General features: G+C 45.5%; 1 protein-coding gene across 8 annotated transcripts in view; it reads left to right on the top strand.

The window, feature by feature from the left end:
- Positions 1-20,946, top strand: part of CTNND2 (catenin delta 2) — an 826,820-nt gene that overhangs the window by 676,859 nt on the left and 129,015 nt on the right. For all 8 annotated transcript variants that reach the window (XM_069491984.1, XM_069491978.1, XM_069491981.1 and 5 more), the window contains 2 exons: positions 13,983-14,100; positions 19,266-19,451. In XM_069491984.1, the coding sequence (XP_069348085.1) occupies positions 13,983-14,100; positions 19,266-19,451 (304 nt within the window). The remainder of the gene's footprint in view (positions 1-13,982; positions 14,101-19,265; positions 19,452-20,946) is intronic.

Here is a 20,946-nt window from a genome sequence, read left to right as displayed (position 1 = left end):
TGGCTCGTGGCTCCCTTCCTCCTTCTTTCCTCAGCTCTCCTCCTCCGTCTTCAGCCGCATCTCAGTCTGACTCTCCTACCTTCCTCATCTGCTTTTAAGCATTCGTGTGATTACATTGAGCTCAGCAGGACAATCCAGGGTAATTTTCCTACCTTAAAGGCAACTGATTAGTAACCCTCATTCCATGTGCAAAGCCCCTTCCCAGCAGTGCCTAGATTAGGATTTTATTGAACACCCAGAGGGCAGGAATCTTGGAGGGATGTCTTCAGAATTCTCCCTGCCACAATGAAGGAAAACGAGTGCAGTCATGACAATAATGGAGGCAGACAGACTGTACAGGTGCCACGGCAGCTTTGATTTTAAAATGCAAAGGCTTTTTGAGCTGCTGTTACTGACTTTTCCAACATTATTCCTAAGTAGCAATTAAGACCAGTGCATAAACTTGAAATACTTTATTGGTACTTCTCTCTACAGGAGCTGGCCCCTGCTTTCTTATAATAAGTCTTCCAGAAATTTCTGGAGGAAATTTTAAAATGTATTTTATTAATTAAGATTAAATATATATCCTTCTCCCTTTCAGAAAAAAAAAAGACCAAGTGATCTTAGTTTTACTGTTTTCTGTATATTTTTCTTATATGAAGTATATTTGTATTCTTACAGTTTTTGTTCCTTCCTTCCATCCCCCACCACCTTCACACTAGATAATTTTATTCTAAAACAAGGAGCATGGTCCACAGCATTCTTGGCAATCATTAACCAAAAATTTCATTTGTTTCCAGAGTATGGTATTCACCTAGCTAGAGCTGTGCAAAAATCTCCGGCCAAGTTAATTGGGGTCTGTACTTTCTACCATTTATGATATTCTTTGGCCCAAGTAAAAGATTACTAAATGGGTTGTCAAAACTTCCAAATTCATGAGGTAGGAATTAGCAGAGATGGATAAATTTCTAAGAGATGAAAGGAAAGTGGTTTTTATTTTTAATCACATCTTTCCAATCTGGACATGGGGCTTAAGCCATTTTGATCCAACCACTGTTTCTACTTGCATTTTTGCCACAAATTTAAGGAGTTTTTTCCAGGGAATAAATGTAAGAAGACTGTCTTAGTCAGTTGCCATAGCAAAGTAGAATAGACTAGGTAGCTTATAAACAACAGACATGTGTTTCTGACAGTTCTGGAGGCTGGGCTCTGAGGTCAGGGTTGGGTTCTGGTGTGGGTCCTCTGCCCTGTCACAGGTGACTGACTTCTCCCGTGTCTTTGCACAGCAGAAAGAGGGCAGGGGAGCACTGTGGGCCCTCTTTTTTATGAGGACATTAACCCCATGCATGAAGGCCATTATGCTTATGGTCTTATTCACCTCCCAAAGGCCCCACCTCCTAATACCATCACGTTGGGGATTAGAATTTCAACATGTGCATTTGGAGGGGCACAAGCACTCAGTTTGTAACAAAGACCAAAAACAGGAGAGGGGGATGGATACCCGCAGCAGGAAGCAGCTGGAGCAGCAGAATGGCAGAGGCCTTCTGTTTCTTCTTCCCTACTTTGTGGCTCCATATTGTAGTCACTTAACCCCACCAGACGGGGCAGGGACAGTGGACAGTGTGCTTAGGGAAATGCGGGTGGTTACAGTCCAACTGTGACTCCCCAGATAAAACAACATTGCAGGGTAGGGGGGTTGGAGAATTGCACAAAAGAAGAGGATAAGACACAAGAGTGTCTGCAGTTCCTTGTCTCTTTCAGTTTTTTGGTGGTGGTTATTTGTATTCAATACACTATCAGCCAACAATCAAAGCAATGGTGAAAACAAGAGATACACCTCAAGGAAAACTTACCATCTAGATAAGTGAGCTTTTAAAAGTCACATTGATTCCCAGCTTTAATAAGCCTTTGAAGTACAATTTGTTAAAACTTCCTGCAAGTAAATAAATTGGAAGATTATATGACTGCATATAGGGAATTAGGTGATGAAGTGCAATGAAAGTTAGAAAGGTTGTTTTAATCATAACTATTAATAATCCAGCACATAATGCCAAAGCTTGAAAGTCTTCAAGCCCACAATCTGACATTTAAAAGGCAGGTAGCCAATTACCTATAATCCCTTATTAGTCTGTTTTGTTCTCCTGCTTCTTAGAAGATGGAGGACTCAAAAGACAAGGAATTGGATTGCATAGGTATTATTCATTATTTATTTAGCCACATCATATACTCATTTTCCTGGAAGCCACCTGCTTGCTGAAGGGAATATTGCATCTCTATTCTCAGTGTTTCTTGGATGTTAATTAATTATATATATTTTAAAACCCAGGTTTTATGACTTGTCATAGGAAATCATATCTGATTGTCCAGAAATAATTTGGTTTAACAGAGAAAGAAGAAAACTCTGGTTTGCACTCATTTTTTAACTTAATTTGCATTTCTCCCCATGACGCTATTATTGCATTTGTAATTGGGCCATGGCGGGCAAGTCATTTAGCAAGCGTGGAAATCCTTGCTCCAGTGGATCTGTAATGGGTGGACTTGATGGGAAGTCGAGGTGCCAGCATGCAGGTTGGATGTGGGGGGCTTCTGATGTGTGATGCAACCACAAATGTGCTAGAGTAAAAGTTTGAGGGTGTTGGAATATAGGGTAGGTGGGCCTTGGCCCAGGGGATTGGACCACACGGCCCTACTCCAAGCTCAAGAAGTGGTCTGGTCACCAAGAACTCAAGGCCTGGGGTACAGCTCACAGCCCAAGTACGACAAGTTAGGCAGGAGCCGCTGTGAACGGCATGTGAGTGTTTGTGGAGCACAAAGGACCACACGCACAATTAGATTCGCAGTTAATGGTTTTAGCCACACAGCATCCACCCTTTTTTTCCCTCTGATTTCCTTGTAATTTAGCCCAATGGGAAACTTTCAGCAGACATTTCATAGAGCAGTTAACTCTGTGGCAACCATCAATTTTAATTGGAATCATGTAGCTAAAACCCTAGGTAGTACTTGACAGCGAGAGGGTGTCTTTTAACTCAGGTATTTCTGGTTTCGCGCTGGGCTTCTCTGGAACAATGTTCCCTGATGCATGGCTAACTCCAGAAGGCGTGGATCCAGGCAGTCCTAAAAAGAGGCAGTGTTTAATAGTCAATAACAGAGGAGCTCATCTGTCTCTTTCTGATGGTTTGTATTTATGAGTGGGTGCGGGAGAGTGGGGGCTGAAGGTAGCGACCACCCCTTTGAGTGCAGAACAGCAGCAGCATTCGCTGCTGGCTCCAGTAGGTAGTTGGTCTTTAGCCACTGAAGCATTCTGTCCCTGCAGCTCAGCAAAGCAATTACCAAGCCATCATTGTCCTGATTTATAAAGAAATTGCCTTCCTTGGGAGAAGACAGTAAGGTGCATAGTAATCCAAACAGCAAGACTGTGCTAATCTTTTAAAAAAAAAAAAATTAGAGAACCTAATTTCTTTGGAAATCATTCTGACTTGGCTGTGATGAGGGACCAGCTTTAAAAACACGTACGTAGACAGAGACATCAAGAGGTTTTCAAGTGATTCAGCCTCCCATTATTCCTACCCAGTGAAAGTTTATGGAGGTGTGGCTAATCCTAATACTGGTAACACTGCTTGGTACTTGTGGTTGGTGTTGCAGATAATGTTCTGGGAATTGTCTTAACATAATGAGGCTGCCCTGCAGACTGCACTCAAGCAGGGCTAGGAAGCTTCCTCTTTTTTCTCCTTTATAATCCAGTATACTCATTTTTCAGGCCATACAGAATACCAACTGTGGCACTTTCTGTTCTCTGAAAGCTGTGAAGACTCAGATTTCCAGGGGCCTCTTCTGGCAGGAGTGAAAGTTGTCACCTAAGCAGGAAAGCAATCTGGACCGAGCTGATGCCTGCAAATTTGGTGGCAGTCTTGTAGCTAGAGGTCAGGGATAGGGCAAAATACGTTAAAGCAGTGTATTTATTTTTGCCTCAGAAAGTGCATCATCACGACATCACATGAGCGTTTCCTATGCAGAGGGCCTTAGCATGCTCTGAGCTGCATGCAACGGTAGCCTGGCCTTGCAGAGTCGAGGGCAGGTGTTTTACATGCCCCCACCTCACTCCTACACACACGTGCTCCTAGGGAGAATTTTGATTCTCTTATATATGTGGCATTTTGGTCTTGAGCAAAGCAATACAATTATTTGATTATCTAGAAGTATCTTCTTGAAACCTACATGAACCCACGACCAGATAAGCCATTTTGCAAGAGGGAGTGAGACGTGAAACACGGGGGATGATGCAGAGAAGAATCCCATTTGCCCTTGAGCAAGACGAGCTGCAGGCTCTGTATTAGTTTCCTTTTGCTGCTGTAACAACCATGTGGTTGTTTGTGACTTAACACAACCTTGTGGTTGTTTGTGACTTAACACGGCACAAATGTATTATCTCACAGTTTCTGTGGCTCAGCAGTTTGGACGCCGGCTTCACCAGTTTAAAGTCTACCCTTAGAGTGGCCTCTCTCCTCATTTCCTGTGGCTCCTCTGTATGTCAGAACCAGCAGCAGGGAGTTGAATCCTTGTTCCTGGGAGCTGTCTGTCTTCCCTTCTGCTGTATCTCTGAGAAAGCAGAGAATGTGTTCTGCTTTTAAGGCTCATGGGATTAGATTGTGCCCATAGGGATAAGCCTGAGAAATCTCCCTGTTTTAAGGTCCATAACCTTAATTTCATCTGCAAAGTGTTTTTTTCCATGTAAGGTAACCTATTCACAGATTCCAGGGATTGGAGTCTAGACATCCTTGAGGGGCTGTTATTTGGCCTGCCACAGTCTTGTCTTCTTCAGGCCACAAAAGATCCACATCTACCCCACATACTTTCACTCCCTCCCAAAGTTCTCAAAGATTTCATCCCATTGTAGCATTCAGCCAAGGTCCTAAATCTCTTCAGCTCAGAAGTCCAAAATCTGAATCATCTAAATCAGGAATGGGTGAAAAATCCATTAAGTGAAGCTCCTGGGGAACAATTTCCTCTCTGTCTCTGGAGTGTGAAAATAAAGAAAGGAGTTATCTGTTCCCAACATGCAGTAGCAGGACAGATGGAGTATAACAATCATAGACATTCCAGTTCAAAAAGGAGAGTATGGAAAATAAAATGGAGTCACAGCTTGGAAATCCAGCCCAGCAAACCCCATCAGGTTTCAAGGCCAGGAACTTAGCCTATGTCATCCTCAGTTCTGCTCTCTGGGGAAGATGTCAGAAACAGGTGACACTGCAAATGCCTCTTCAATGACTTGAACTCAGCAGGCAAGTGGGGGAAGAGGCCTTGTTTCTGCCCACTCTTGGTTATCGCCCAAATGTCATGCATTTTGACGAGCACATTGCTGCAGAGCTGTGAGAGGCAGGAGTGGAACCTCTGGTGATGGATTTCCCAGCATTCACAGCAGCCTACCTGGACTGCACTGGAGCCAGATGTCAGGAAGGCCTTAGCACAGGTGATGCAGTTTGGTAAAAGAGCATTAACAGGATTCACCCTGGTCAACCATGAGCTAGGCACAGTTTTAGAAGGCACAGTGTGCTGGCTTGGGATACCAGGTTTAGTGCAAATGGAGAAGTCTGTGAATTGACATTTGCACAGAATGCCACCTCTCCCTGTCAGGCCCTGTCCTCTGTTAACGCCTATGGTGGCCTGTAGATCTGACCTGTGCACAGGTGTGCTTGGATTTGCACAAGCTGTTCACCTGGAACTGTCCCAAGCCCGTGATGTAAGTTAAGGCTTGCCCATCAAATTTAAAAGTATATTTTTTAGTAGTTTCCATTGAATTGCATGGAATGCTTTCTTGCTAGAAACACGTTTATTACACCCTGCATCCTTATTTCTTAAGTTTGCAATGCATGACTTGCTGCTACAAATGTTAAGGAAAATAACTGATGTCTAAATGTACACAATTACAACTTAAGGGAAGATTGCACTGAAACAGATGAAAGTAGTATTCCAGCGGTTTCAGCCTGTGTTTGTTTTCTGTGGCACATCTAGGTGGCACTTCTAAGGAAAACCGGTTCCCAGGTTCTTCATACTGCTAGTTACACGCTGACAGTGTCATGTTTAGTCACGGTGGCTGTATTTCTGTTTACCTTGCTGGACTGTGCCCTCCTGAAGGTCAGAAGCCCGGTATTCTCATCTTTTTATCCCAAGACTTGGCATTGGGTGTGGAAAAAGGAGGTGCCTGGTCAAGGTTTGTTCGTTTGTTGATTTGAATTTTCTCCCTGGAATGGTTCCTCCGGGTCCATCTGGCAAAGCCCATAACTCCTCCAAAATTTAACTCAACGTTACTTACGACAGCAAAGAATTAGAAATAACCTGAATGTTCATTAATAGGTTAATACTTTTTAAAAGTATGAATCATGACCTATTTACATTTGAGATACCAAAAGTCACCCAATGACTAAGGTAGGTCTATAGGTACCACTGAAAAAGAGTCAGTGATACACTTTTGAGGGATAAAAGCCAGTTGCCTGAGAGACCACTGTGGTACAAAACAAAACATACTTACACAGTTTGTTTATGAGTAGAAAATCATCTCGAATGATAAAAACCAAATGGTGACAGTAATTTTCTTGAGGGGAAGCAAAGGGTGTGGATTTTCACTTTTACTGAAATATTTCCCCCATTTCTTAATATTTTTACATCAATTTTTAGATTTGTAAAAACTGGATGACAAAGTTGCCAGTGCCGCTGTGAAAACTTCCATTCTTTCCTTTCCACCCACTTGCACACGACACGCTCCACGTGGCGTGGCGCCTGGTGTCTTTCTCCCTCTCGGACGGGAGGAGTCCAGTCGAGACACAGCTCAGTTAACGTTTGTTGAGAAGAAACTGGACTGGCCCCGAACACCTGCCCTGTGTTACCGCACGTCTCCTGTGTGTGATGTGCACACCATCCCCAGCGCCACCTCACAGATGTCCTCAAGGCAAGGAATGTGCCTTCACAACTAGGCAGCCCCAGCTGCAAGCACCACACCAGGTACACAAGAGAATCCACCTTTGTTGACATTTTAAATGAGCCGGTTGCTCCCTTTTTGCAGAGAAGCTACCAATCAAGAGGATGAGCCCTAGTGGTTTTGTGGTGGCAACTCCTCTGTGTTCAGAATAAAGAGGATGGGCAGACATGGCAGGGATCCTCCTGCCCCCTGCCCCTGCAGCCTCTGCACCTCGAGGGGGGGACCTGGCTGTCACTGCATTGATGGCCAGCTGGAGTCAGCCGAGCCAGCTGGCTGGGCAGAAGACCCGTTGCTTCCCCGCCCCTAAACAGTGAAGAGGAGGGTTTCCCACACAGAGGGAAAGTATGGGCTTTAGGGACAGTGATTTTGGAGCCCACAAATCTCCCAAGGCCTCTCATAGGAGAGCACAAGGCAGAGTTGCCATTTACCCACGGAGGCAAATGCATCCAATTCCTGAAGCCCAAACTCTAGACTCAGGAAAGCAACACGCTACTCAAACCAAGGGCTGTCCAAACCATGTATTTTGATTAGAAGTTCTTAGACTTTTGGGGAATCCTGGCCTCAGAATATGATGAAATTTCTGTGCCCTTATTGCAAAAAAAGAAACACATTTAACATACACATAAAAATATACAAAACTTTGAACAAAATATCAGGGGTTCAGGGTGCCCTCCCGAATCTTGTAACAGCTTCAGATGAGAATCTAGGGCAGGGGTTAATCATACCTCTGACCTCTTCTCTGTATAGCTTCGAGTAAGAATGGGCTTTATATTTTTAAAACTGTGTTGAAAAAGGAAGAGGAGGAAAAGAAGCATGACAAAGACCCTACATGGCCCCTAAAGCCTAAAATATTTAGCCTCCAGCTCTTTTCATCACGTTGTTAACCTCTGATTTAGATGTTCATGGATAGAAAGACCTCTTTAAAATTTAGTGTTTTTGGCGGAGGCGGAAGTGAGCACACTTCATGGGAGAAAAGCAGGACTAGGGCAGTTTCCCGTGCCCAGGCTTACTCAGGCCAGATAATTTATGAGAAATTCATCAGTTGCTGGGTAGGTGATTAGATGGATGGCTAAGAAGTTAAGATGATCCATATTCATAGTCTACTTAGATCTCCTATCACACATTCAGTGTTGTTTCCAGACATCCACAGGTGACTACTGGGGCCTGTGGCCCCTGGTCTAAATGCCATCCCTGCTGGGTGTGGGGCCACCATGCCCCTGTCCTATTAGGAAGAACCAACCAAGTATCGTTCAGAGCCTTCATGTTACATAGCACACAGTAGACAGTCACGTGGCTTCCTGGTCATTCATTAATATTTCAACCCTCTACTGCTGAGTTTCCTACTATGGGCTAAGACGGAGGCTCTCGCAGTCTGGTGTGTGTAGCATCACGTGGGGAGCAGTGGAACACACCGAGTCTTGAGCCCATGGAAGCAGCAGAAGGACCTGGGCCTTTGTATTTTTATCAAGTTCCAAAGATGATTCTGATGCAGCAGAGGTCTGAGAACCACTGGGCTAAGCATGTGCTCGGTGTTAGGGAAACACACACCAAATTAGATCCTCACGGAGCCCACTGTCTAGAGCAGGTTTCTCAACCTGACACTGTCGGTGTTCTCTGTTGTGGGGGCCTGTTCTGAAGCTTGCAGGGTGATTAGCAGTGGCGCTGGCCACCTCTACCCACTAGATGCCAGTAACGCCCCGCAACACTCATCCAGTCGTGACAAACAAACATGTCCCCAGACACCTAGATGTTGTTAAATGTTTTGTGGGGACAAAATCACCCTGGTTAAGAACTACTGGTCTAGAAGGAGACAGACATGAGAAGCATCATGTGCTCTTTCCCTGAGTGTTTAATCAGCGAGTTCCTGCTGTGAGCTGCACGGAGGGTAGTAAGGGGCAAATGACCAAATACATTGATCCCCCCTCCTGCCCCCCAATGTCATGTGAGACCAGCCTCGAGCATCAAGTATAACAGGTGCTCTAAAAGGAGCTCATGCCTGGAGCTACGAAGGAGGGAGTGGAGAGGCTGAGGCAAGGCTTAGCCAGTGGCCAAGGAGGGGCGCTGATGGAGCCCTGGCAGCTGGGACTGTTGGAGTCAATGGCTTAGAGATGAAAGTAAGGACGTTCCAGGGGGAGGGGTCAGTGTGGCCTGGGAACCCCAGACAGCCTGCCCATATCCTTGGTGGAGCATCTGGAGACTCTCAGCTCTGCCCTAGGGGTCCTGGGTATTCGCAGATTCAGGTCTGGCACCCTGGTCTGTGTCATCATCTCTGGTTGTGGCTTCTGCCTCTCCCCCTGCCTGCCCTGCTGGGTTGACATCAATGCCATACTAAGCATGTGGCTTCACACTTTAGCTTTGCCTTGGGACTTTCTGTATTCCTTAAAATAAGCTCAGCTCTGCTCTTGGACACCCTATAGGCAGCCCAGCTTCATCCCTCAAACCAATATAGTCTCAGGAACTCAGACCCTGCATCTCTGCAGGGCCTGGGCTCTGCTGATTATGAATTGGGAGATGGACGCAGGAGCCCAGTGAGCACCTGCCCAGAGAGGTGGGGCCACCTGCTGAGCATGAGTGATTATAGCTGGGCGTGAACCCAGGGCTCTAGGGCATGGAGTGGGCTGGGTGTGAGATGATGCCAGTGGAGGCCAGATCATAAAGGCCAAGGAGCAGGTCTGATGACAGGGAGAGGAGGTAAAAAGACACAGGAAGAGAAACTAGACTTGAACCAGAGCATGAAAGCTCTTCCTCTGAGCCTAGGGGTGTAGGTGGGTGTGGAACTGGGGAATATCTGATTGGCTGCAGGCAGCAAAATCGTGCAGCTCTCTCCAGCACCCAATCCATACTAAGAACAATCATAAGAAAGTTCATATCTCAAGCTGAACGGTTTTACTCTCCATGCTATGCACTACCTTCAATTGACTTTTCTTTCTTTGCAAATCAAGACTGCCCTGAATAATCTATGATGAGGGTTGTAGGGGCAGAACACAAACGGCAAAAGAAGCCTGTATTCAACTGGTGGAACAAACCCCTGGTACTTACACTGTGAGCACAGAGGTAAATTGGTCATGGCGTAGACATGCCCCCAGTTTCCTGAATCCCACTATAATGGAAAAGCTGAATGCACAAGTAATAGCCAACTATGCGTCAGGCACTCAGCTGAGTGCTAGGTATACACATAAGCCTAAATAATTCCCATACAAAATCAATGGTGATCAATAACAGAGATCAATGCCAGAGCTAAGGGGCCATGAAGGGAGAGACTAATTAAAATCTCCTCCCTTGGTTTTCTCTGTTGTTTGATCGCTCGTATCCAGGCCATCTGAAGCAGACACACATCTTTCATCGCACACTCTCTTGAGTTGAACATATGGTTTAAGTTCCACGCTGAATCCTATGAGAACACTATGTGTTGAATTTGTTTTAAATTACATGCAGCGAGTGATGGAGGCTCAAAGAAGTGAGATGTCAAATAGCACTTAAGACAGGAAAGGAAGCAGTTTAGTTGCATTGGAATGAAAGATTGATCTTTTAATTGAAAGATATAAAAATGAATTGTTTCATTTTCATCTATTAGATAAAAAGATTATAGAATCTACTTTAAGCAGAAACTTCCAAATGACATATCAACTGACAATTCAATCAAGATTGTAGAGATTATTTCTAAGGATTAGATATTATACACATCTTTGTGCCTTTAACAAGTAATCTACAGGTGTTTAATACTATGTTTATGCATGGAATTTTGCTGTGTCAGTTTCAAGCCAAAGGTGGAAATCGTGTCCCACATGATGGGCAGAAGATGGTTGGCTCGTTGTCAAACGCTTACTCAGGACCATGATTACAACTAACCATTCAGTGATCAACACAGAAGGTTATTGGGGGTTTTATTTTTAAACAGTGACTCCTGCTGCTAAGTTTCATAGTAAAATATGTAGACAACAAAATTTCAGCCGTGTTAAAGTTGTGACGCTTATAGCTTTATAATGTGCTGCCAACATGACTATAATATTTTAATCATAAGCTAACATGACTTTACCTTGACATGTTGATCAAAAGTCTTAAATAACAACAACAATAAAAAGCTGAAATACCGTAATTGAATGAATAGATCTTGTGTTTGGGGGGAAGAGGGAGGAATAGGAAACCCTCTTCTTCTCCAAAGTGAAAACCAAAGATTCCTTTAAGATATTTCATGTATTCAGGAATCATTGATTAAAACTGGAAACCCAAGCCCAAAGGCTTATAGGAAACCATTACCCATTGAAAAGAGATAGTATGTATAAAAAATATATACTGAGCCTCAACGTACCTGCTCAACATGATAACTCCTTTCTCTGCTCCATATCACAGGTGTGTGCTTGTGTGTGTGCCTCAGTCACTCCCCTTCTCTGCTGGGACCTTAAGTTATTCATCTTTCTCAGTTTTCAATATCTTATGCATTTTAATATAGTCATCAATCAATACCTTTTTAAATTTGGGGGGAGACTGAACTAGATTCAAATAGAAACTGGAATAAAGAAAAATGCTGAGATTAATATTGACAACTTCTAATGTTGATTAAGGTGTTCATTCCACTTATTTCCTAATGGTTGGCCCTGCACATTTAGTGATTACCAGTGAGATCAGGGCTGATCATTAGGAAGCGTATTGGAGAATCAGGAGGCAGCCGGCCTTCATCATAAGGACATTCTAAGGCAGGACTGAGCACATCAGTCAAGGAAGAGAATAGGGGATGTTTAGGACTCGGGTGTGCATGACCTATCTCTTGCTTTCAAACCCGAATTCTGTCATCCTACACCTGGAAATACAGTCTGCTTTGCCAACCCATAAAGAGTCACACATAAATCACACACTGCCATTCAGTGTTCTTCTGGCCAAAGAGATCTGGTTGGAATTTTTGACAAACTTAATTATTTTGATAACTTCAACGCTCAACCTGGTAAAATCATTTCAAGGAGAAATGGTCTAAAATGTTCTTTTCAAAGGGCCATCCTTCTAGTCTAAAATAACACCAATCTGCCTCTTACCACGTTTTTCCCAGCAGAAAGTTAGTTCTTCCCTTGCCCTTGACCAGACCAGAGATGGTGTCAGAAACAAAGGTCGGCCACCACCAGGTGGAATTTAGAAAATTTTACATAAAAATGCTGTCAATATTTGCCTAGTTACATTATCTATGAAACTGAGAAATTTTGTTTATAGTTGAAGATCAGTAAATGCCAAAAATACTAATTTGAATTGAATAACCTTTCCCAGCATTGCATGAAAATGCTGATAGATCCTACTTTAACACGTCCTACGGAACTTTTTAGATATCCAAGAAAACATTTATGTTCAGTAGCATTTTAGCGTTAGGCCTATTTTGTTTTAATTCTTAACAAGCCAGCCCACCCATGTTTCCCATGAGACCTGAGCCTACTGTCCCTTCCTTCACTGACCCGGGCTTCCTCCCAGCTCCCCACTCTCGAGCAGTGAGGCCTTGGGCAGTCGCTCAGGCTCGGTTTGCTCATCTGTGAAACAGAATTAAGTCCAACAGCAACAGATGATTTGAAAAGGCAGTGAGCGTGTCTGTGTCAATTACAGCAGGCTGGAGATTCCTTCTATTCCGCTTCTCCAGGCTCTGTGCAAGCTCAGGGATTCCTGGGATCCGCCCCACGGCTGGACCAGCAGTCAGCAAAGACCACTACCCTCCCCAACCACGCCCTCCCACGGCATAAGAATAATCCTATCTTCTTACACATCCTCAACATCTGCATTACCAAGAACAAGCAAGTTATCTGACTGCACCCAGACTCTCTGAGTGGGAGACTCCAGCAATCTGTACTTCACATGCCCCCTGGGGATGCTGACGGTCCCAAAATGTGAGAACCGCTGCCCTCCTGGTCTCTCTGTCCCAGGCTGGAGTGCAGTGGCGCAGTCATAGGTTACTGCAGCCTGGAACTTCTGGGCTTAGGTATCCCTCCCACCTCAACCTCCCTGCTAGCCGGGACTACAGGTGCACCCCCACACCCGCCTATTTTTTCTTTTTTTAAATTATTTTTTGTAGTGACAGAGGTTTTGCTATGTTGCCCGGGCTGGTCTCAAACTCCTGGCCTCAAGTGACCCTCCAACCTCAGCCTCCCAGAGGGCTGGGAGTACAGGCTGGGGTGAGCCACTGCACCCAGCTGCCCTCTTTTTCTGTCATTCTCCCCAATGGTCTCTAAATTCTTTCAATCCCTATGTACCTTCCATTAACTCAACCATCTCTATCCTCCAGCCTTCACAGGCCGTGTTGTCCATCGTCAGGCACTGCAAATTCACTACTGCAACCAAGTCCTACCGTGGGTAGGAGAGGAAGCACATACTCTCAGGTGGTGGAGTAACTAAAAGCACCCCGAAGACTCACCTTTGGCTAGGATTATCTGGAGTCTTTGTAGCCACGCAGTGCATCTCAGCAGGCCCCTTCTGTTGCCTTAGCTCACCTTGTGCCAGCACAAGAAAGCTCAGAGCAACACCTTCCCGTAAGAGGTGCCAGGCACATCCCAATAACTCAATTGTCACAGAAACCCATAACTATGTCCTTAGAATATATTCCTAGAAATCTCCTTCTGGCTGGGTCAAGACAGGTATATTTTTGCCACAGATGAATTTAGATCTCTAAAATATTTCAGTAAGTCGCAACCTCTATCTTTGAAAATGTTTCAGACTTCTCAAAGAAGAAGAATCCTTTGAATCAAAAAGCTTTTGATTGTAAATGAAGTAAACCCTGAGGTCTGTCGGGAAATCTTCCATTCTCAGCGGTCACAGGACTCAGACAGATCACGTCTTAGGAATTCTGCGTTGGCTGTTTCAGGAGTTGCCTTCCAGATATCTGTGACTTCTCCAATGCTAAGATGTGTTGATAAGCTACACACGTGATAAACATTCAGAGAAAGCAAAAAACAAAACAAACCAAAAAAGCGTGTTCTCTAAGACTATGAAAGGAGACCGGCTTGGCAGCATGTTCTTCAGGTGACAACTGCAGAGATTGCTGACGTAGCCCTTTGCTTTGCAGGAATGTCAGTTCGGCTGGAGAGGAGGCCCGCAGGAGGATGCGAGAGTGTGATGGGCTCACGGATGCCTTGCTGTACGTGATCCAGTCTGCGCTGGGGAGCAGTGAGATCGATAGCAAGGTTCGTTGTATTTGCATAGATAAAGCGTGTTCGAGAATAAAGACGCCCGTGGGACTAAACAACAGCTAACAGTAATGGATAGCTAAGGCAGTGTTTCTTACTTTCCTTCTGAACTCTATCTTGGTTTCCGTATAAGAATCCAACATTTTCTAGGCAGGACTTCTAGTGCTAGTCTGGAACTAGGTAGCTGATTTTTAATTAGCAATGAGTAAAAATTTAGATTGTTTTTAAGTTACTCACACCACAGGTGTTCCGGATGAGTGTATAAACTTTTGCATATAACATGGCTCACAAGCTTCTAGATTTTATTTAATACAATCCACTTTTAGAAGAAAAAAGGATGTTAAAACTACCTAAGATTTGAATAATCCTATATTGTTCCAAGTTAGCCTTTTAACAACTGCTCATTGTATTAAGTGCCATTTAAAAAGGCCTGCAAGAACTAAATAAATATCACAGTGCTTAATAAATGAGCTACCAACATGTTAAATCATCAATGCCTAACCAGTGTTTTAGTTCATAGGCCAAAACAGAACTGGGTGGGGTTTTCTAGTGTTTGAGCTATTTTGTCTTAATTAAATTAGTTATGATTCATTCTAAATATAAATAGCTATTGTAAACACAAACTTTACCAATACTTTTAAAGTAATACACATAATAAATGTGATATTTTAATAAAGGTTTCCCAAGAGCCACAATAATTGACATTTGGGGCTGAGTTATTCGTTTGGGGGCTATCCTACACCTTGTAGGGTGTTTAGCAGGATCCCTGGCCTCCACCCACTGGACATTGGTAACAGCCTCTTTTTGTTGTAACAAACAGAAATGTCTGCAGACGTTGCCACATGTCCTGTGGGGAGCAAATCTGGCCTTGATTATGAACCATGGCCTTAATTCTATGGTTTTTAAGCCAGACTCTTCATCAGAATTGCCTTTGGAATGTTCGTAAAGACATTTCCCCAGACCCCATGACAGTCCTCTGAATCTGAATGTCTAATTCTGGTGTCAAGTTTTTACACCTTTACAAGTTCATCAGGTGATTCGATGTGCCTCTTGGATTAAGAACCTGCCTTAGCAGACGAAGCTTTGAAATGGACTCTCTGATCAGGAATTTGTTGGAAGGTAACTTAGTTGTAAAGCCAGATAAAGCAAAAGTAAGAGTGATTCTAGTCATGCAGTTATTAATTGGCTTTGAGAATAAGTTAGCACCGCGCTTCTCAACCTTGACTACACATTAGAGTTACCAAGAAATTTAGAACATCTTGGATGCCTGTGCTGTACTCCCCACAGATTTGGACCCAAAATGCCTTCTGGGACTCCAGCCCTCTGAGTCCTAGTTTGCCCCGGTTACAAACGCTGCTTGTCACCTTCTGCCACTCGGTTGGGTTTGCATCTACTCATCGACAACGTGTTATTAATTTCAAAGACAAATATAATGTAATAAAGACTAAGCATTTCCCTTTTGTAAAAGCCCTTAAACGACCATTTTAGGCCTTTTAATATCATTGATGGGAAAATTAAATCTCTAAAGAAGTGAGTAGTCAAGATGTCCTGAGTATTCACAGATGCCTGTTAGCACACTAGACACATGGTTTTTAAAAGGGCTGCCGAAGGCACGTCACTGAAGACGGCTCCTAATGTCCGGAGTGGTGAAGGAGAGAGGCCTTGGGAGACCGAGCTTCTTCCCACGGTGGACAGCAAGAGAGCGGTAATCCTAGCTGGGCCTTGCAGTTGAAAATGAAATAAGAGTCAGCGGCCTCGTGCCTTGGCCAGGTGTCCCTGCCCTGTCACTGGAGGTTAAGGCAGCCTTCAGGAGCATGTGTCAAGAACCAGTGCTCATTGGCACAGTCATCCTTTCTTCTGATGTTTCAGATTTCTAAAACTCTCGGGGGACTTTGGAGGTCATCTCTTTTAATATGCACTTTTTCCCCAAAAGAGGAAGTTGCAATAAATGGGAGTATTCAGGGCTGGAGGCAGAAGACCCAGATATCCCAATGGAGTCCGGAGAGCCCTGAGCTGGCATCAGGACAGGACCAGCAGACTGTGCCACCTCCAGCTCCCACTGGCTGGAGGACTCTACCCAAGTGACCTCAACTTGGTGACAAGGAGGATAATCACAGCTGAACGCCAAGGCTGTTGAAAGGATCAGATGTGACAAATTACTCAGCAGTGCTCTGCTGGCCGGACTGTGCTATTGGGTTTTAACGTGTTATTATTGTACCGTAATTTTCCACTCAGCCCTCTGCTTGGCCACTTCTGAGCTTTCACAATGACAATTTAGAGAGGGGGAAAAAATGAGTACACATTCTCTTTAAGGCCAGAGAAGTTAATGAATAAAAGAGTCTGGATTCCCTGCAAGCTTGTGGCTCTGCTCCTATAATTGGGACGGTTTGTTGAATGGGTAACATATGGTAGAGCGCTCTACAGACAACTTCCAAATTAGCCCTTTCTAATAGAAAATAAGGAGTCAAGATGACCCCGGTGATCAAGAGGAACTGGGAAAGCGCTGTTGACAGCAGTGACGTCCCAAGCACAGCTACCAGCTGCCGCACCAGCAGTAGGATGCTGGCATCCCAAGTCTTTCTTTTTTCTTTTTCCCTGTCCCTTTAGAGCAAAGCTCTTGAATTGGTAACTCACCCAAACCAAGCCAGACTGCAAAACTCCAGGAGGCTTAATGAGAGACGAGTCTGATCCCTGTGACCCCCTCGCCCATTTCCCCTCCCCCGCTCCGCCATCCCCAGCTTCTCTCCTTCCCCCCAGCTTCTCCCCAGCTGCAGGCAGATTATAAAGCATTTCTCGAAGCTGCGGATTTATTCCCCAGTAGTCGTTTGTTAAACAGAGGAACGGCGATGCCCCCGGGAAGACGAACAGCGAGGATGAGAAAGAAGTTTATTCTCCCAAGTCTTTGATGTAAGAAAAATCAGTTTGAGCTGATTGAAAAATCGTTCTGACTTAGGCCACAACATTCTCCTGCCAATGAGAGACTTTTCTCTCTTTCATGCGTCGTCCTGTGTTTACCTGCTTTCTTGCCAGTGCCTTTTTTGATGCTGGGAGGATGCTTGAAATAGAAAATCAAGTTGACTCAAAGCCTGTGGGATTAACAGCCCATGAAACCTTGAAGAGCTGACAAGAAAGGCCCAGGCAGAGGCAGCAGAGACGCATCCTGAAAACGAGCTGGTTTCCATGGCCCCTGGGCTTGATAAAGGCCACACTCTGCCTTCGGCCCTATTCCAGGCGAGGGAGGGACGCAGAGCAGGGCAGGCCTGCCCATGCCAGCCCTGGCCCAGGACTGCAGAGCAGGGTGCGATCGGGTACAGCTACCTACAGCTTCGCTCCTTCGTCCGTGCAATGGAATTATGGGCCCTGCCTTGGAGGGTGGCTGTTACTTAGCAGATGACAGCCAAGTTGGTATACTTTTTAAAATAAAACTTAGCTCACTTTAATTTTTTTCCCATCATTATTTAGTCCTTTCTAAAAATTGAGTATTTTTTTTTTCTGTTTTTCTGTGGTTCCTCAAGTCCAGAACAAAGGTCAAAGATCAGCTTGGTCTCAACCAGCAAACCTTTTCTGCACCGGGTCAGAGCGGAGCTATTTCCGAGTTGTGGGCCACGCCAAGCAGTCTCTGTCACCGACACTTCATTCTGCCGTTGCAGCATGAAGGCAGCTGCAGACAGCACGGGAACAAATGGGCCTGGCCGTCCTCCAGTAGAACGTCACTCGGCCCGCGGGCTCCTGTAGGCTGTCTCCCCTTCTTAACAATCGGAAGCTAGTAGAACTGGTATTTTAGCAAATGCTTTTCCCAGGCACGACTCAAGGAGCTGTATCTATTAACTCGGTTTAACCCTGACTGCAGCCCTTTGCTGTTGGTGCAATTATTATCACCCCCTTTACAAAAGAGGAAATAGAGGCACAGAGAGAGCAAGCACTTTGCCCAAGGCCACACAGCTCTAAGTCGCAGACCCAGGACTGGAACCCAAGCCAACCAGCCCTAGGTCACATGCTCCTCGGGACCTCCAAGCTGTGATGCCTCCCACCGTGGTTGACGACATGAACCCTTGTGTAGCATTTCCTGTGTGCAGGCATTCTTCCCAGAACTTACATGCTGTGTAAAAACAAATGACCACAAATTCATCATCTTACAATTCTAGAGATCAGGTCCAAAATGAGTCTCAATGAGATAAGATCAAAGTGTCATGAGGGCTGGTTCCTTCTGGAGGCTCCAGGGGAGAATCCGATTCCTTCCCTATTCCAGTGTCCAGATGCTGCCTGCGTGTCTTGGCTTGTGGCCCCTTCCTCCACCTTCAAAGCCAGCATGTCCTTCTCACATCACATGGCTCTGACTCTGACCCTCCTGCCTCCCTCTGTCACTGACAGGACCCTGTGAGCACATGGGCCCACGCAGACAGACCAGATAATCTCCTCCTCTGACTGTCGGCTGATTAGCAACCTTAATTCCCCACTCCCAGCCACATAACCAACATGGCCCACCACACACACATACCTTAGCTCACCTAACACACACAGCGGCCTAACATGTGGGTACTATTGTGATCATGTTATAGAGGAGATTGAATCCCAGGGCTGTTGGATGCACTGTCCAGCGTCACACAGCTAGTAGGGACTAGCGTTCTGCAGTGCCCAGCTCTACAGCATGTGCCCTTAACTACTGTTTAACCTTTCTGCTAAGAAAATAAGAGTGTCAACTGTCTCAAAAACAACCAGTAGACTGAAGACATTATGCCCCCAGGTGACCCAGCCCCTCACTTGCCTGGGACAACCCTGGAAAGTGCCCTGGTGGACAGTAAATGTTCGTGTCACCCACCAGAGCTAACCAAAATCCAATGTCTGTATTCTTCACAACCTCGACCCCCAAGCCCCTCTCACAAGTGAACGTCAATCAACAATGACAGATGTTTGTAGAAGTAACTGTGGTTGATAAGTAGTATCTTTGTGGGGGAGAAAAGGTCTTAAGACCTTTCCAGGTTTCTCTAAATTCTTTGCGCTGTGGCTGTCAGAGGATCCTTTAGAAGCCAATGGCTAAACACATCCGAAGAGAAGTGTGGACGCGGAGACCGGTTGCCGTTCCGGGGTGGAGGACTGGAGTGCCGGTTTGTTTTCATTCATTTCTCCTCTGTTTCCCTTTTTGTTTTGTTTGGGTTCTCCAGACCGTTGAAAACTGTGTGTGCATTTTAAGGAACCTCTCGTACCGGCTGGCAGCAGAAACGTCTCAGGGACAGCACATGGGCACGGACGAGCTGGACGGGCTGCTCTGTGGGGAGGCCAACGGGAAGGACGCCGAGAGCTCCGGGTGCTGGGGCAAGAAGAAGAAGAAAAAGAAATCCCAGGATCAGGTGATGTGGGCTGCTCGCAGCTGCATGCAATTATCCCCTCCCCTGATTACAGCATTAATATTTCATCTGCATATAGACAGACACGGCTCTGCGTTCTCAATGCAAGGTAAAATCACTGACGCGTCTGCACAATTTTCCTGTGGGAATTTCACAGCTGAGATGGTAGAACATTAAATGACTTCCCCCACATCTTGCAGCTGAGCCAAGATAGGAAACTTGAAAGAAATAAAAAAAAAGCCACACGAGTCCCAGGCCAGCTCTGACACCTCAGCTCTTAGAGTTGAGGTGGACCTGGGAGCTGATTTCTCTGTATATTGAGCCACACATTTATTGGGGTCCTTGTGGGAGCCAGGCAGGTGCCACACAGGTGGCCCGGATGCACCAATAGGAGACGTGCATAAGAGGGGAAGCTGAGAGAGCAAGGCGCAAAATCCAGCACGTATTTGATAGCAGGCTTTGAAATGTTTTGATGTGCAGTCTTGCACTTGTTGTTGGAAATGAGAAGTACAGTCTGAGGATTCACAGCCCTTCCAACAGGATGACGTTAGAACTTGGCCTTGGAGGACAATTCATATGAATTCTGAATGCTGTCCAGCTAGGGAGGGATGCCTCTTCAAAACAGAATGGCCCTCACGTCTTGCAGTAGGGTCCCCTGCAGAAAAGCAAAGACCATAGACAGCAACTTTCAGCCTTGGTGCATCAGAACAGCCTCCACCCCTGTCCCCTGGAGCCGCTGGGAGACCAAACCGCCCAGCCATGGGTCCCACAGGCACAGAGAATGGTGGGAACAAGCTGCCCATTCTGCTGCCTCCCCCAAACCCTGCCACCAAGGACGTCCCCCTTTCTCCCAGACACAGTGGTCTCCTGTCCAGCCTTCCCCAGACACTGAGGTTATGTATCCAGACTTCCCTGGACACTGGTCACACGTCCTGCCCTCTGTGGACACTGTGGTCATACGTCCAGCTGCTGAGGGTCATGCAGACCCAGGATCCAAACTGTCCTTGAGAGTGGACCACTGAGGAAGAGGGACAGAAGCCACAACATTCTCATGCCAGGCTTCGAATTCGGAATAAATATGCAAATGTATTTGTTTAGATCACAGCACACAATGCTCTAAACTATTTTAGAAATAGTTGTACTTCAAGTAAAAGTTAAAGTATTTTATTTAGAGTAGGGATTAATGAGAATGCATTCTTAAAGCTCATTTCTGAATCTCCCTTGAATGCGTCAGTGTTAACATTTTTTAAGGTCCTGGTTCTCTAGCCATTTGCAGCTCCCGGGGGCTGCCCCAGGGACTTCCCGCAACTCCTGGTTGTCCGTGTTCCAGCTCACACGCGCCTGTAATTTAGGAGAGTCATGCTCACTGCCTCTCTGACGGCAGCTTTCCCCACTAAGAACTGGATTCCCAGCCCTGCTCTTTCTCCTGTCACGAGTCAGTGGTCTGTGTCCTCCATCCTCTCCCGGAATCAGAGCAGCCTTTAAGAAGAATTGAACT

Source organism: Eulemur rufifrons, chromosome 17 (genome assembly GCF_041146395.1).
Source record: "Eulemur rufifrons isolate Redbay chromosome 17, OSU_ERuf_1, whole genome shotgun sequence".
In the NCBI taxonomy this organism is placed as follows: domain Eukaryota; kingdom Metazoa; phylum Chordata; class Mammalia; order Primates; family Lemuridae; genus Eulemur; species Eulemur rufifrons.
Note: the sequence above shows the minus strand (reverse complement) of the source record. Positions and strands in the feature narration are given on the sequence as shown.